The sequence below is a fragment of the Lissotriton helveticus genome, chromosome 8, assembly GCF_964261635.1.
Source record: "Lissotriton helveticus chromosome 8, aLisHel1.1, whole genome shotgun sequence".
Taxonomy (NCBI): domain Eukaryota; kingdom Metazoa; phylum Chordata; class Amphibia; order Caudata; family Salamandridae; genus Lissotriton; species Lissotriton helveticus.
The window spans coordinates 1521278882-1521296611 of record NC_136069.1 but is presented as its reverse complement, the minus strand read 5'-3'; the positions used below and the strand labels follow the sequence as shown (position 1 = coordinate 1521296611).

Sequence of the window (17730 nt, the reverse complement as noted above, 5' to 3'; positions counted from 1 at the left end):
ATCTGTAATCATGTAGTTTCAAACAACAACTATTAAAATAACATTTCCACTATTGTACTGTGTGTAGGATAAGCATGCCTATATGTGTTGACGCATTCTGATCACTGGGGTACGGAGTGGTGTTCCGTGGTGACCCATTGTCTCACGTGAATAGTGTGTTTCGTCCAAGGTGGTGGCTCCTCTTGCATCAGTTCACATTTCTACTTTGGGACCCACCGTCAGCATTGCGGGAGGGGGTGGGGGGGGGGGGGGTAAGATGGTCACGGATTCTGTGGTGGTGGTGTGTTCCAGTAAGTATATTTGGAGGGGGGGCATATATCCCGTGGACGGGAGGAGGGGGGTAGGAGTTCCACATAAGTGTGTAATTGCTCTTGGCAGTAGATAAGGCCTTGGAACCAATCTTTAAATGTTGGTGCCCTCCCCCTTCCCCCACCTGCAGGTAATCCTTCTCTTGGCGAGGAGGAGTGGGAGGGAAGTATATCTTCACATTTTGGCAGCCAGAGGTACAGTGTATCCTAAGAGCGTGGTCAGGGGGTCATCAGGAACATGCAGTCCTGTCATGTGGTCCAATGCCGCAAATACCTCCGTCCAGAAGCTACGAACGGGCAGACAGTCCCAGGCTATGTGTCTAAAATCCGCACCTTCCCTTCCACAGCGGACACATCTGTGATTATCGCAAAGACGTAGGTGATGTAATCGCGCAGGTGTGTAGTAGACACGATGAACATATTTATAATGAATGATTCTAAATTTGCTGTTAGCGGAGATATCTCCCGTTTGTCTGCAGTAGAAGGACCCCTGCTCGTCAGTTAGGGGGTGTCCCAATTCCTCCTCCCATCTGCCCCGGGCCATACTCTCCGTCTTTCTGTACTGTGCGGTATAGTAGTGATACCACGTGTGCTGGAGCAGTTTGTTGTAGAAGGGCGTGTAGGGGAACATGATGGGGGCTCCTGTGGGAAGCAGGGAGTGAGGGTTTTCACATCTTGACGCAGACTGACAAAAAATCACTCTAATGGGGTGGGATTTGTGGAGCCAAATAATGCTTTGCTTGTGCAGAATTTGCCCCAATGTAGAGTTGTCCCCAGGTTCATACGGACAGCTTATGAAGGAGCCGGCGACAGCCGCCTTCTTGTGTAACCGGGATATCTTGTCTACCGGAAATAAGTAGGAGGGGAGTATATCAGGGCACATTGTTTTAGATTACCTAGGTCTTGCCAGGCGCTAGTGTAGCAATGTACAGTGGTAGAGGTAAAGCGCTGCGGGACTGCAGGGGTGCTCAGGTAGGCAGTGCATGGGGTCGGGTCATGTATCCGTCCTCAATTGCAAGGTGGGGCATGTAGGGGGTGGAGTTTATCCAATATGAGGCAAAATGAGCTTGGGCACAACTGAAGTATAACTCCAGATCCGGTATTTCGAATCCAACAGCGCAGAAGGGCCACGTGAGGGTGTCCCATCGCTGCCTGGCTTGTTCCCCCCCCCCCCCCCCCCCCAACTATCAATTATATTTTTGTACCGATGGACCCATTCTAAACAAACTCCAATACCAATAATAAAATATAACATTTCCTATACTACTCCTTTATCTGTGTTAAAGGGGAAACACATTACAAGGAAACAACTTTATTCCAGCCGTTGATATTACACCCCAAATAAACAGTAACTCAACTATCATAAACTACTACGAAAACAAAAATCAAACAAGACGGACTTGGAGACAGAGAAGGAAGATCTCCTCATACAGTCACCACAGGTTTAGGAGCCCAGGATCAGAAAGATCTTAAAAAGACCCATTACCACAACACATGGCCCAGAATAAGATAGAACTCCACAAATCCCGTCATGGGGTCCAGGTGAAGCCATGAAGAGAACCCGTGAAGCAGCGGCTGCGGTACCCTACTGCTACATTCTGGATGCATACAGAGAAATACCAGTGGCGCTCGCGGTATCTCGCAGTCATCATCTAGGGCCATTTGCCAGGAGCCCGACATGGTCACAGTAGGTGCTTTATACATCAGGCCCCTGGGGACAGGGGTGAGAAGGATCCATTGTCCAGGAATCGAGCTCCGGAGTGTGTAGTTAGAGTGAGTTATGGCCTCTGAGGACAACGAGTAGGACAACACTCCTCACACGGTCTGTGACCAAGGAGAAAACCTACTGCTTGACAATCTTGTTCAGAACACACGTATTAGCTAGACTTGTGTGTATCACAACAAAACCACACTGGGTGGAGAGACATTGTTCTCCCACTGTACAGTTAGCACATTGTGAGATACAGGGTGATGGTGCTCACAGACCAAGAGACCCAACATGTCCTTTAAGACACCACAAGTCTTCTGAAGATGAACGGTGACACTTTGTTTACATATAGTCTGCCTGCCGTCATGGTAACAGGTAGGTGTATAATTTAAAGGAGGGACGCAATAGACAAGAATGCATCTCGAAGTAACGGCCCATTAGAAATCTACAGACTTATGCAATGCAATTATTGTACGCTTGATCACTCCATTTGCACAGATTATACATGGCAGGCTCATTCAAAAGAGAGGTTAAGGAAGCTAGATTGAGCACATGCGGCTTGGGGGAGCTGTAGTTGGCGTGTGTGGACCGCCTGCTGAGTAAGAGCGTAATACAATGTTGGGAAGGTGTTCACCAAAGGACGTTGGGACGGACCGACTGGCCCTTGAGCAGAGGGAACTCATCTATACGCCTCATCTTTGCTTTCTGTCCAAGAATAAAACAGTCACAGCAGGCAGAACAAGACATACAGCAATCGGTAAAAGAGTAACAAGCATAAAAGGTTCACTGTAGGCTTCAATGGAAATAAAAGACAGGATGTGGCAAATGGTGAGTACAGCAGAAAGCAGAAGAGATAGACTTGGGTTGAGTTAGGACACAGTGGAAACAAGACTCGGGGTAGAACATGCACATCAACTATTGGCAATGATGAGGGGCAAATGCCTGATTTCTGAATGCAAAGGTTTGCTTTCTGACCTCGTCGTGGCTGAGTAGCCTTAGAAGAAAATAGCCATGAAATCAGAGACTAAAGAATGCTTTAGTTTTTTAGGAAAATGCCCAATTTGCATTATGAAACATTGTACATAACTCTAGACCACAAAAGCCTGTATGGGATTCAGTGGAGGCAGCCAGTGTCCCAGGGGGAGAGACTTGCTTGCATTTGCAATGTAATGTGTTCCTAATGTGTTTCCATGTCCTCATCCCTTCTCCCCCTTGTAAAAAGAAAAGGGTAAAAGAGCTATTTGCAGTGCACGCCACACAGGATCTATGTAATGTGTTCCTAATGTGTTTCCATGTCCTCATCCCTTCTCCCCCTTGTAAAAAGGAAAGGGTAAAAGAGCTATTTGCAGTGCACGCCACACAGGATCTAATCCTGTGTACTCTCTCTGTGGAGTGTGGAATAAGGAGGCGCAGAGAATTCCGCTTTGAAGTGGAGGAGGTAGAAGCTCTTCATCTAAATTCTTGCTGTTGCTGGGGGTGGACGGCATGGTGGCATTGAGGTGCCGCTGTCCATCCTAGTGCCCAATTTTTAGGTCTCTTGGTTCATCTGAAAAGCTGTTGTATCCGATTTGAGGAAACGTGAAAATTTGCGAGGTCAATAAGTTCCCTTACTGATGGGGCGGTGATGAATTTGGAATAAATATATCAGAATTTCCGAAAGAAGCAGAAAAAAGAAAGAAGAGCAGAAACAAATGATTTCACCAACCGAGGATTTAATGAATTTAGGAATGTTAGGGACATAATATTGACTGCAAAAGACCAGTCAAGTAAAGCTGCTGCCTTCAAGATTCATTCAGTCAGGGCAACAACCATAGTCTGATCATGAAATTCTATTACATGCTGAATCGATTTGGAAGAGGATAGCAGAATGTGTCTACTATTTGTGGAGGGGGGTTCAAATCCACAAACTACATAAATAAATTATGTTCCAACGCCATGCCCCTCGAATAAAGAGAATGAAATCAATGTTACACCAAGTTCCTTGGCTGCATATGCACTGTAGTTTATTTACTTTTTCAAATAATCTTTTTAGGGCACCTTCTTAAAATCTAAGATTGATACACATGCCATTAAATAATTGATACTCTCTCATACTCATGAAATAAAACAGTTACACAATTACTAACCCCCGATATGGCTAGATAAAAAGACACTCAACTTTTTTTTTATTACTGATTGTGCAACAACTTTCCCCTTCATATCTGTGTGCAAGATAACATCCAACACTTGCTCACAATTCAAAGAAATTTCTAAGATTGAATTTACAAATGGAATGACTAATCTCAAACCCATCAACCACTTCCTTTAACATATCGGTGCATCTCAGATCTTCCTCGCTTAGCGGAAATTTTCAAGCACTGTGTGACTAATCTTCCTAAACAGTTAATAAACAACAACATTTTAGATCACTTTTAGTTGAGTGTAAGGACAGGATACAGTACTTCAACTACCATCCTAGAAATTAATAATGACACACTTCGGTTTATGGACACCAATGAATCTTGCACGCTCATTCTGCTATATCTTCCAGCACTGTTTGACAATTTTATCAGGAAATATTTCAGAAAACTCTAAAATGAAGAATGGGCTCAGAGGACAGGTTTGCATCTTAACTTACAAAAAAATCAATAAGTAATGACAGAAAGATCCCATTCAACAAAGTGTATCATAGAGCTCTAGATTAGCACCCTCTCTGTTTAATTTGCAGCTAGAAGTTGCGGGTGATGTACTGAGAAATTATAGCATGTTTTACCATCAGAATGCAGATGATACTCAACTTACGTGACATCCTCCACCCTTAAGGATATTGGTCATTTTGCAAAACCACTAGGAGATACGTAGGCAAGGAGGACATTGCAGGATTTAAAACTTCATGCCATTCACACAAAAAGTTTCTACTCATCATCCCTCATCTTCAGATATGCCTGTGTGCAAGCATGGCAGGATGAAACCAATGTCTAGACTGCAAAGCTAATGTCATTGAAAGTATGAAATCCCTCAGTTCCATACCCTACAAACCTGGCAACCCCCTAAATACATCAATATTGTTGCCAAAAATTCTTAAGATGATAGGAATGCTATCTTTACAGGATTCAAAAAAATATACCATATCAGGAACCAGAAATTCTGGCCAAATAATTGTCAAATTCCAAACTTCAAAATGTCTTTTGGTTGAGGGTAGATGCTTGAACTAAGAGGCTTATTTAGTCTAGAAGTTTTCCGTCTGAAACGCCTCACTATGTGACACATACACAACCTTCAAATATTTATTGGATATCGCCGCCCCGGCAGTTTGTTGTAGAGGTTTAGGTTAGCAGCAAAACACCATCCAAACAAAACACAGTAAAGCAATAATATTCAGGTTGAGCTTCCAGGATTAAGAAGTTGATTCCATCCACTCTTCACAGCGTCCCCTCCCTTTCTTTATTAAAAAAGAGCATTGAAATGACGTCTTTTCTTCCATCAATTCTGTCCTTTTGCTCCATTGGCAGTACCTTTCTTCCATTTTTTGAGAAAATCGTTTCACTTCTTTGTGGATTCTAGGAGCAAAAATGTACACCAGATAACAATTTTTGCCCAGCTCTCCTTTTATTGATCTAGCTTATCTTCATAAACCTGTCCTACAATTGGATTCTGATTGACTGATCCCCTTAAGAAAAATAAAAACAGATTGTTAGAAAGCCTGAATTAATCTCCACCACTTGTAACTACTCTGTGTCACATTCGAGTCCATCTATTTTCCTCACTGTACCACTAGACACAGGAAGCAACCTTATGCAAATCAGCCTTAGTGCTGCGCCAACAAGAGTGGTTAAGCTTAAATACCCAGACCTCATCGCTTTGAATAGGGAACAAAAACAACACTAGACCAGTTCTTCTCTTGTGCTTGATCACCAGGGAAGGTAGACCCAAACATTACGGAAAAGCACACACTTGACCCATGTCTAGGCATACTCATTGCATTCAGACGTCTCACAGAGAAAAACACAAGTGATGGGCAGAATGCTTAAATGTATTTCATATCGCAAGAGAGGGAGGAAGAAGGTGAAAAGTTAGCATTTTCATAGTACATCCTCCATAAAAATCTCAGTCACAAAAGTACTCAACACAAACTTATAACTGTGTTGCTTGGAGTCCCATAAGATCAGATCCTACAAAGGAAAAAACACAGAAGGTGGAGGAGTAGGGGAGTATGCCCAATTTTGTTTTTATATTGCTAGACGTCCCCCAGGGACCTATGAATACGGAAGAAAAAAATGTGTAGAAAGGGTGAATGTTGCATGAATTTAATTGCTCACTCCCTATCACATGACTAAAAACCAACAAAGGACCGGAGGAACCTGTATAATGTAGTCCCCTGGTATTGTGCCAACATGTTTCTACCTACAATTAATGAATCCGGAATTCATCAGGGCAACGGTCCCCCTAAACCTAACATATAAGCCTTATCAGTCCTCCACACAGTCTCACATGTGATGAAAGGAGAGGAAGGACTACATCTGCCTGTCTTGGTCCCAGACCGGTCCATTGGGCCTATTGTAAGAAACACGGACTGATTTTCTTATATTACAGATAGGACATATTGTTCAATAATAATATTGAGAAACAAGCCTGGAGCTTGCGTGGTCCCGGGGAGCCAGATGACTTTTGCCCAAGACATTTCAGTTTGAAATGGTGGACAATACAAAGGGGATAAAGAAACACAATAAAATAAATGCAGGGAAAGGATGTCTGAGGTTAAATCAATCACAAGAATGAGAGTATAACAAAAAGAATGCATTCCTGATAGCGGACAATACACTGAGAAAAAAGAAAGTGTACTCACTCTATCAGCCACAGGGATTAGGCAACATAATGTGTTGTAAAATTCAGCTGGATTCTAATTTTACCCAGCAGCGGCCCATGCAGGTAAGAACGGAAGGGTCGGGCGTGGTGTGGGGTGGGGTGGGGGGGGGGGGGGGGGGAAGGATTTCGACAGACACGATGAGGGAAAATGTATTATTTATTTTATTTCCTCACTGAGTTGTCTGTCGAATCCCACCCCCAAATCCTGCCCCACAGCCAAACCACTCTTACCTGCACAGGCCGCACCTATTTGCACCAAGGAAATAAATGCACAACCACAATTCGCCTGGCGTGTGCGCTGCACATCATCACCAGCTACTAGCTGGAGGAAAGATGGGTCACGAAATCCAAACCAGAGCGCAATTGCATTATATTCCTAATGCGCATTGGCTCTAAGATGTTAGTGGAATACTGCATAAATCAGAAACAAAATTGAGAGCAAATAAAGTTTGAAACCGATATAACCAAGTCCAAGATACCCCAAATCAAATCTAAAACCACATAATTTAATACCTAAACAAGTCCAAAGTCATAACATGTCCTAAAGGAGATGGGGTATTTATTTCAGAATCCGCACACCATTACGAAACACACAAAAAAAAAACCTGAAAAAAGCACCGAGTAACGGAGTATCATTTAGTTCATCTCTTCCATGAAGTCTATGATTGGTCTTGGCTAGCTAGACCATAAAACATGCAGACGCTTCACTTATCAATGACAAAGGAATTAAACAACATAACCCACCTCTATCTGAAAGAGTTCTCCAGCGCCTTCACAGTCGTTGGATGTAATTATAGGAGTATGAATGTGTACAAAATCATTATCCTACAAAAATGAAGAAAGAAACATGAATTTACAAAGGGTACATAGTGGATACATGTGAAAAACTATGGAATCCAATATTTTACAACATTTATTGGGCAAGTGAGAACTTCACAGGTGAGGCTCAACAGTGCCTTCATGTGAGGTGATACAGGGTCACCTGTCTCTAGCATGGAGTACTAAAATCTAAAATCAGGCTCTTGTTGTCATTTCCTGTGTACTCCATTCATGGCCACTAGCTGTATGTTTGTTCACGCAACACTAGTGTACACCAGCACATGCCCATAAATGCAGAGTCACCTACCACCAGGCCCCCCCAGTTATACACCACACGAACAACAACATGGCAACAAGTCCAAATTCTAGAATGTCTGCAACCCCACTCTGTACCACACTTGCTTTGCCAAACCACGTATAAACATGTTACTCTACTACACCAAGGTAACTAGAACATGAAAACATTGGGGCTATAAAAACTTGTGGATGGATACAGCTCGGCCTCTCCCATAAACTCTCACTTACATCAATCTAAGCAAATGTGATGAATAAGTTAGTTACACATTCAGTAACTATTTTGCAGCTGGGCCCTTTGTACCTACACCCAGTCACACAAGAAGTATAGTAAGCTAGGATTTACTTTCAGAGTGTGTGAGCTTTATGATACTCCTTACAAAAGAATATTCACTACTTTTGAAAACTGGCTCTCACCCACAATTTGTGGCACGCTTCATCATTGGGGTTTACATCCCGACAAAGTATGTGTCAGGGTAGGCTCTATAACTGTAGTAGGCGTTCTTTTTTTCTTTCATTTTCTATGGGATCTGTGGATGAGCAATGTTGCTGAATAGTAAAAATGCCTTCGGAAATAATATGTATATTGAGTTTAATTTTTCTCAGGTAAAATTACAATGAAAACTTTGGTTGGTTAGAGACATCATTTATCCCTCCATCCTAACGAGTTGACATGTTTCAGCCTCTTTTGCTAATGCCCACAGGGTCACAAGGCTTTCTTTAGGACTGTGAGATGCCCCATTTGTTTATATGATGTTGTCAAAAGTTTCTTTGATTAGCACATACAGTGAGGAGGGGATGCGCTGCAGTGATACCAGTACCTTGAATGTATGACTACAAGGAGGTATCCTCTCTCCTTTTCATGATGAGGCCGGCGAGCTCTACAAACAGGGATTACCAATGTCAGTCGATACAAAGCAAGAATAAGGCATGCTTTCTCAATAGGGCTATCTTGTCTTAAGTGTTGTATGTGCTGTATGTGCCAATCAAAGAAACATCTGACAGTAACATTTAAACAAATAGGGGCTCTCACAGTCCTGAAGAAATGTGGTCTTGTGGGTATTAGAAAAAGTAGCTGAAACTTGTCGTCTCATTAGGATGTTGAGATAAATAATTTCCCTAACCATCCAGTTTTTAATCTTGCCTGGGAAATATTAAACAGATATATTTTTAGAGTGTTTTCCAAGGCCTTTTACAGTTCAACAACATAACCCAACAAGGGGAATGGATCTGTTGGAATTAAAAAGCCCTCTACATAGTAGTACACGTGCATCCCTGTCCAACTGCATGGATCCTGAATTATGATTTTTGTTGTCATGGGCGAACATGGATCATGCATGTGTGCCATGACATAGGCCTGTCTCACGGACTGCAGTGTTGTACCGCGAGGGGTGCCCAAAGCACTACCCTCATAGTGGTGGAAGGCCACCACATTCATAAGCAGCACAAGTGCAGTGGTGCCAGCACACTGTGTAGTGATCTATAGAAGTGAACAGGTAATTTTTATCCTGTGTCACTGGAGTGAGGCCTACAGGCTCACACTCACTTTTTAAAGTTCAGCTTCTGCGTGCTTAACTCACCCTGGGCCTACATCCGATTGGTGTGAAGTGCTGTGTAGTGCATAGTTGGTGTACCTGCGCTGGATATATGTGTGCCTGGGAAGGGCAAAATACTAGAATAATCCAGAACTGAGCAGTGCGTTCCTGGTACATGCATGTGCTGGATGTAAATATGCCCATGAGTAGTACAGGAACTGAAGGATGTCGTCCTGTACGGTGCGTGCAGGACACATGCATGTGCTGGATGTATTTGAGCCTGTGAGTGGTACAATTCATGAAGGTTACAGTGCGCGCACATTAAATGCTTACTTTTTATATATGTGTGCCCTTTGAGTGGTCCAGTAAATAAAGGGTACAGTGCTGGGCAGTGTGTGTTGGTAGACGCAAGTGCCATTTTGGAGCCCCAGGACTGCATGGTGAAACATGGAAGAGGTAGAGAGATCCCCCCAGACAGAGTTGTGCATTGCCACCATCCTCTAAGCTGGGGGGGGCACAACCACCTGCCGTGGAGCACCAGCTTGTGCCTGCTTGCCAAGACCAGTGCACCATGTAAGGAAGAGGGGAGCATTGGAGGGACCAAGGTCCAGTGGGGAGCCTTGTTGCAAGGACTCTCAGTGCAAGGTGTTTGCAAACAGCTGCTGCACTGATCAGACAGTGGCCAGTGTGCATGGCTGAGTCAACATCCCCCGTATGCCAAGAGGGGGCTGCCGTGAAGATAGCCATGTGAAAGACTGCCATGTTTGGTAGTGGTGCAGTGACCCCGGATGCCAGGAGGGGCTGTTGTGGTTCACCTCACTATGCTGATTGAGCCGGAGCACGTGGACAGTAAGTTGTGTTGACTCCGTCTGTTCAAGTGGTCACTGGGAGTACCAAGGACAGTGACTTGTTCTTTCCCCCCTGTCGGAGAAGTGAGGAGAGGGACCCAAGGCATAATATGCATAGCCATCCCCTTTGCGAGATGAAAGAACATTTACCTGGTAGGAGGAGCAGAAGGAGGCATGGTGTCTCTTCAGGATTGCAACCGCAAGTGAGAGAATCCGTACCCGTTGAGTGCAGCCACCTGGGCCGCGTGAGGCTGCATAAAGGCATAAAGTATACTGCCTCGACTCCCGCTATTAGGCTCAGTAGCCCTTGTGTGACCCATGACCTCTGAAAGAGGGTCTTACAGAACCTAATTGTAGAGATGCATGGTGTCTTTTAATCCAAGATTGTCAATTTCTTGGCAGGTGTAAATGAAGTATTGTCACCTGTGAACTTGGGTTTGGGCAGAAAGCACCTGTGTGAATCTAAATTTTAAAGTGCTTAGGCAATTAAGCAGAACAAAATCAACAGAATCGTTCAATTTTCATTATGTATAATATTTATCTATTTTTAAAGCCTGTCATAGGTCCACCTAAAACTCAACAATGGTGTATTGCATAAGACTATTTCTCTTTTCTGGCTCACCACCCATAGTTCACACCTCACTGTCCTTTATTCACACCTGCACTCCTGTAGCTCTGCTGGATGACTGCCCGGTGCCAGGGCCAACTTAAACAAAGAATGCAGGAAGGGAGGGAGAGCAGCTTCCATCAACACCTAGCTCACATCTACCTTAGAAAGAAAGAAATGAGACTAAATATGTCCAGCGCCTGTCCTCAGACAAGTGAGGCTGCTCAGGCTATAGGATGGAGAAGAAATAAACCATAGAAGGAGGGAACATATATTTGATGATTGCTGAGGGGAACTGGCCAGGTCTTGGAAGGTGTTTGGAGAGATGGACCTATGAGGCGAAAGAAGGCCAACTTCCGCCATGTTTGTTTCTGTTGAGGAAGGAACTTGGAGACAGCTTTAGACATGTTGCATTTCTTCACTTCACCATAAATATCAGTTAGAGAAAATGGAAGACTTAAGTTTTGATTTATTCAAGGTTTGTCACAAATCATTTATTAAAATCCCTGCAAGATCCCAAAATCAGAGGGGAACTGTGCGGTATAAGTAAGGATTAGAAGAAATTCCTGATTCCCTGCCTGAGTATCAGATAGAGTGTCTCAAGGCTGGGACTTGAATTTCTGGAACCAGAACTTTTCGTTAGGTGGAACAGTACTTCACTCTTGAGGACCCCTGGGAAGCTAGGGGTGCAGGTGGTGCCAGTGCACACCAGGCTCTCCCCAGGGGGTCTTCTCTCTGGAAAGTGCAGAACGGCATGGAAAAAAGGCAAGTTGTGAGCCTTAAAAGCAATCCAGTAGATCAGTTTCAGCTGCCTGTGCATGTAAAACATACCCCCTGTGCCTGGGAGGTGCAAAAGGGTTTCTGGACACAGGAAATCTGGTGATGGCGCAGAGAAATCCAGAGAACCAGATGGAACTAAACCGAAGTTATGAATAAAAGTCATTTTTAGCAGTTTTTATATAGCTCAAATTTTGTGCTAGAAAGTGTTTTTTGATGTTTCCCACAAAAGACTTCTTTTTTGTGGCATTTTGCTTATGGAATCCTATTTTGTAAATAACATGATTTGAACTTTTCTGTTTATTTTTTTAATTGTATTGTTGTTTGGGTCAGGTAAGTCGTAAGTTTCATTCACTGATGAAAGAATGACCTCTCTAACTACTAGATTAAAAATTTGATTTTCCTGCAGAGGAAAGAATATAATTTCTGCAAATTGTGAAAAATAATATAGGAGTTGACATTTGTGTGAACTATGAGATTTAAAACCAATGATGTTTGTGCATATTGTCTGGAGTTTGCAGAGTAGGGCCTTGGTGATGCCGGCGTAGAGTGAGTTTTCATAGTCCAGTCTGCTGGTGAGGAGTGCCTGGGTGACTGTCTTCTTTGACTCAGGGGGATCCATTTGAAGGTCTTGCGGAGGGTGTTGAAGCAGCTGGAGGTGATGGCGTTGACCTGTCGGTTCATGGTGAGTGATGAGTCGAGTACGATGCCCAAGTTCTTGGTGTGGTCTGAGGGGGTAGGTGGGCTTCTGAGGGCGGTCGGCCACCAGGTACTGTCCCATGCAGAAGGGGTGGTACCGAGGACGAGGACGAGGACTTCTATCTTCTCAGCGTTGAGCTTCAGACAGCTGTTCGTCATCCGGACTGCGAAGTCTTGCATTCTTTTCTGGAAGTTGAGTTTGGCAGTGGTGGGGTCTTTGGTGAGGGAGAGGATGAGCCGGGTGTCATCAGCGTAGGATACGATGTGTAGGCCATGTTGTCGGACGATGGCTGAGAGGGGGGTCATGTAGATGTTGAAGAGGGTGGGGCTCAGTGATGAACCCTGTGGGACTCCGCAGGTGATTTTCATGGGGGTAGGAGGAAAGGAAGGAATCTGATCCTTTGCGTTCTTCCAGTGAGGAATGATCGGATCCAGTCCAGGGCTGGTCCTTGTATGCCTGCATCGTGTAGTCTGGCGACTAGTGTGCGGTGGGAGACGGTGTCAAAGGCCGCTGATAGGTCGAGTAGGAGGAGGGCTGCGGATTGGCCTTGGTCCAGGAGGGTGCAGATGTCATCTGTGGTGGCGAGTAGGGCTTTTTCTGTGCTGTGGTAGCCTCGGAATCCGGATTGGGATGGGTCAAGGACGGTGTTCTCTTCAATGAATCATGTCAGTTTCCTGTTGACTGTTTTCTCTGCAACTTTAGCTGCGAAGGGGAGGAGCGAGATGGGCCAATAGTTCTTGAGGTCGATGGGCTCAGCTGTGGGCTTCTTGAGCAGGGGTTTGACTTCTGTGCGCTTCCAGTCGTCTGGGAAGGCGCCTATTTTGAAGGTGGAGTTAATGGTGCATTGTAGTTTGGGTGCGATGGCGGCCGAGGCTCTGTGGTAGATGTGAGGGGGGCAGGGGTCGGTGGGGGCCCCCGAGTGGATGCTTTTCATGGTTGAGGTGGTGTCTTCGGCCGTGATCGGTGTCCAGTTGGAGATGGTGGGCTGGCTGGTGTTTCTGGGAGGGCGGGGGGCTGTCTGGTGCCAGGTGGATGGTCGATGAAGTTGTCGTAGAGCTGTCTGTGGCGCCTGGTGGATGGTCAATGAAGTTGTCGTACAAGTTTTTGACCTGGAGGTGGAAATAGGTTCCAAGCTTGTCGTAGCGGTCTTGGGATGGGGTGATGTCTGTGGCTTCGCTGCATGGGTTGGTGAATTCTTGAATGACACTGAAAAGTTCCTTGGAGTTGGCTAAGATTTTGTTGTGGCTGAAGTTCCTCTTGGTGGCTCTGATCTGGTTGTGGTAGTCCGTCATGGCGTCCTTGTATGTGGTCTCCAGGCGTCTGCAGGTGCGTCTGCCTTTTTGGGGAGCAGTGGTGAACTAGGCGGCTTACCTGGGCGTTGTCTGTCGGGGTTGCGTGGCGGGGCGAGCTTGTCTGCGCAGTTGGAGATCCAGGTGTGGAGTTCTCTGGCTGCGTCGTTTGCGTCGGGTGACCAGGTGTGGTTGTCTCGGATGAGGGTGGAGTGAAGTTGCTCGTCTGTAACCTTGCTCCAGTTCCTTCGTGGTGGGCGTTGGGCTGGTTTGGGTGCCATGGGTTTGTTGCTGATGAAGTGTACGCAGTGGGTGCGGTGCATGGCGGCTGCATTGTGTGGTTGAATTGGACGCCGTTTCCTGCCGCAAAGATGGGGTAGAAGGTGTGTCCTGCTCTTTGGATCAGTGTGTTGATGAGTTGTTTAAGTTCAATGCCGGCGAGGTTGTCAAGAAGGATAGTGGAGTTGGGGTCACTGGGGTTGTCTAGGTGGAAGTTCAGGTCTCCAATGAGTATGTAGTTTGAGGCGATGGCATGGGGTGCGATCAAGTCGGTGATGGTAGTGGCGAAGGGTGTTCGGGGGTCTGTAGGCGAGGGTTCCTCGGAGTGTGGCTTTGGGGGTGGTCTGGATCTGGAAGTGCAGGTGTTCGGCGGACAGGAAGGTTTCGCGGGAAGTGGTAAGGCGGAGGGTGCTCTTGTGGGCGATGGCGAGGCCCCTTCCTGGGCTCTTGTATCCGTCTAGGATAGCGGTGCTGATTCCGGGGGCGGAGGATGCGTCGGTACAGGTCTCTGTGAAGAAGGCGATGTCAGGGGAGATACTCGAGTAGGTTCCAGATTTCCATGGCGTGTTTGTGTACCAGATGGAACTAAATCGAAGTTATGAATAAAAGTCTTATATTTTTGCAGTTTTTATATAGAGCAAATTTAGCTTCTTGGGTGCTTTATAGAAGCACCAGATTACATTACACAAGGTAGGAGTTTACTTTTTTTTTTAAGACACAGGTAAATTGTTATTTTGATTTGCCCAGAATCACAGGATGTTACGCTGAGCAGAAGTCGGGACTCGAGCATGGTTCTCCAGTTCCAAAGTCGGCAACTCTGGCTTTTAGGTCACATGTCGTCCCGCTGTAAAATGTGGCCTTATGTCTTAGGAACCAGTTCTAAAGGTTTTTTAGGTCGAGCCTAGAGTCAGGGCGCATGTGCTGCTCTGCGAGGCATGCTGTATTGCAGTATGTACTTGTAGCCCCGCCCACTGTCAGCCAATATTTGTCAGTTGTGTGGGTCATTGTCCTTCGTAAATACTGGTTTGTTATTGGTTAATAGGCTTGTTAGTGCCTCCTCCGTACCGCCTTGACTTCATTTGTAACCTCCCATGAGGACTGGCCCTTTTACTTTGGTTGTTACATGTATGCTTTAATTAGGGCCTGGGAGCACTATTTTCTTAATTGGCTTTCTTCTGCCTGCTGTTGCAGGCAAGACACGCTCGCTCTCTCTCTCACAATGCTTTTTTCAAATTTAAGCAGCCTCAGATGGGATCAGGGCACGAGTCGGGGTACCACGCGGGTGGACGGCATCCCCCCACTTATTTCCGAGGGTTTTTCAGGGTGGACGCCGTCCACCCTGCTAAATCAAAACCGCGTCCACCATTAAAAAAACGGGAGCGCGGCGCGCACAAAGTAAATAAAGCATTTCCGTAATTTGAACCGGGCACAGCTTGCCCCCACCTCCCTTCTTGACTCCGAGGCTGTATGAAAGCTCCGACCCCCAGCAGCAGCAGCACTGTAGAGGCACAGCGGGATGGAAACCCTCACACCTCCAGCCCTTGATGAGCTGTTAAGAGGTGCGTGAAGGTGACAGAGGGAGGGGCTGCAGGTTCAGGAGCAGGGCATCCATTCGCATGCAAACAGCCCTGAATGCGTCTTGTATCTGCTATTTAGAGGGGGGCTCACACATTCCATTTCTACCCAGGGCCCCAAACATCCTAGACTCGGTCAGATTACACCCCTGATTACACCGAGGCAGCACCTGCTTCTCTTCACCGAGCTTAATTACTGTCCCTAAATTGTAAGCAAACCTCGGTTCTTCAAACATGCATAATGTAATACAATAAAGAAATGGCACAATCGCACCCACACTGATTAACAAAGTATGGAGGACAATCAGTTCAATCAGTTCTCTTAGAGTATCTTCTGTAAGTACTGTATATCACAGTGGGGGATGGCATTTTGGACATAGAGCCTGTCTTCTCGTTGTCTTGTGCAGGAGGGGGCGAGAAGCCCAAGATGATACTAGAATACTGCATGCCCACCCCTGTGCCCACCCTGGTGGATCACCTTCCCTCTCCTGTGATGACTCCTGCTCCTGTCCCCCCATGTTGTGGCTCCAGTCCACCCCCGCCTGTGATGGCTCCTGTCCCCCATGTGGTGGCTCCAGTCCACCCCCGCCTGTGATGGCTCCTGTCCCGCATGTTGTGGCTCCAGTCCACCCCCGCCTGTGATGGCTCCTGTCCCCCATGTGGTGGCTCCAGTCCACCCCCGCCTGTGATGGCTCCTGTCCCGCATGTTGTGGCTCCAGTCCACCCCCGCCTGTGATGGCTCTTGTCCCCCCCTGTGGTGGATCCTGTCTCCGCCCTGGGTGGCTTCTGTCCCAGTCCTGGAACGGCCCCTGCAGCGAGGGTGAAGTTCTTGATGGGCCTCTTCTCAAAAGGGCTCAGCTCAAAATTAATATGGAAAGGTGGGCGAGTGAGTAAGTGAAGGGATGTGTGAATGGCTGGATGAATTAGTGAAAGGGTGAATGGATGAATAAAAGATTGAATAAATGGATAATGAGAGAGGATAGATGGATTGATGAGTGAGGGGAAGGATGGAGAGAAAATGTAAATAGCTGGATGTATGGGTGGAAGGGTAGCTGGATGATTGATGAGGGGAAAGATGGATGAGGGGAAGGATGAGGGATGGAGGGGAAGGATGGATGAGAGGAAGGATAAATGGATGAGGGGAAGGATAAATGGATGAGGGGAAGGATGGATGGATGGAGGGGAAGGATGGATGGATGAAGGGCAGGATAGATGGATGGGATGGGTGGATGGGTGAGGGGAAGGATGGATGAAAGGAAGGATGGATGAAGGGAAGGATGAAGGATGGATGGATGAGGGGCAGGATAAATGGATGGGATGGATGGATGGGTGAGGGGAAGGATGATGGATGAGGAGATGGATGGATGGATGGATGAGGGGAAGGATGGATGGATGAGGGGCAGGATAAATGGATGGGATGGATGGATGGGTAAGGGGAAGGATGGATGGATGAAGGGCAGGATAAATGGATGGGATGGAAGGATGGGTGAGGGGAAAGGATGGATGGATGACAGGAAGGATGGATGAGGGGATGGATGGATGGATGACGGGAAAGGATGGATGATGAGGGGAAGGATGGATGGATGGGTGAGGGGAAGGATGGATGAAAGGAAGGATGGATGAGGGGAAGGATGGATGGATGACGGGAAAGGATGGATGATGAGGGGAAGGATGGATGGATGGATGATGAGGGGAAGGATGGATATATGGATGGATGACGAGGGGAAAGGATGGATGGGTGATGAGGGAAAAGGATGGATGGATGATGAGGGGAAGGATGGATGGATGATGAGGGGGAAGGACAGATGGATGGATGGATAGATGATGAGGGAAAAGGATGGATGGATGATGAGGGGAAGGATGGATGATGAGGGAAAAGGATGGATGGATGATGAGGGAAAAGGATGGACGGATGATGAGGGGAAGGATGGATGGATGATGAGGGGATGGATGGATGGATGATGAGGTGAAGGACGGATGGATGGATGGATGGATGATGGGTGTGTGAAAGGATGGATGGATGGAGAGTGGGTGAAGGGATGGATGGATGGGTGGGTGAAAGGATGGATGGATGGAGAGTGGGTGAAGGGATGGATGGATGGATACGTGGGTGGGTGAAAGGATGGATGGATGGATGATGAGTGGGT

The 17730-nt window shown here is 46.3% G+C and overlaps 1 protein-coding gene across 1 annotated transcript in view; it reads right to left on the bottom strand.

Moving 5' to 3' along the window:
• NARS2 (asparaginyl-tRNA synthetase 2, mitochondrial) overlaps nucleotides 1-17730 on the bottom strand; it is a 421381-nt gene that overhangs the window by 322834 nt on the left and 80817 nt on the right. Inside the window, exon 5 of the mRNA XM_078656242.1 lies at nucleotides 7606-7686. Coding sequence (XP_078512368.1) covers nucleotides 7606-7686 — 81 coding nt within the window. The remainder of the gene's footprint in view (nucleotides 1-7605; nucleotides 7687-17730) is intronic.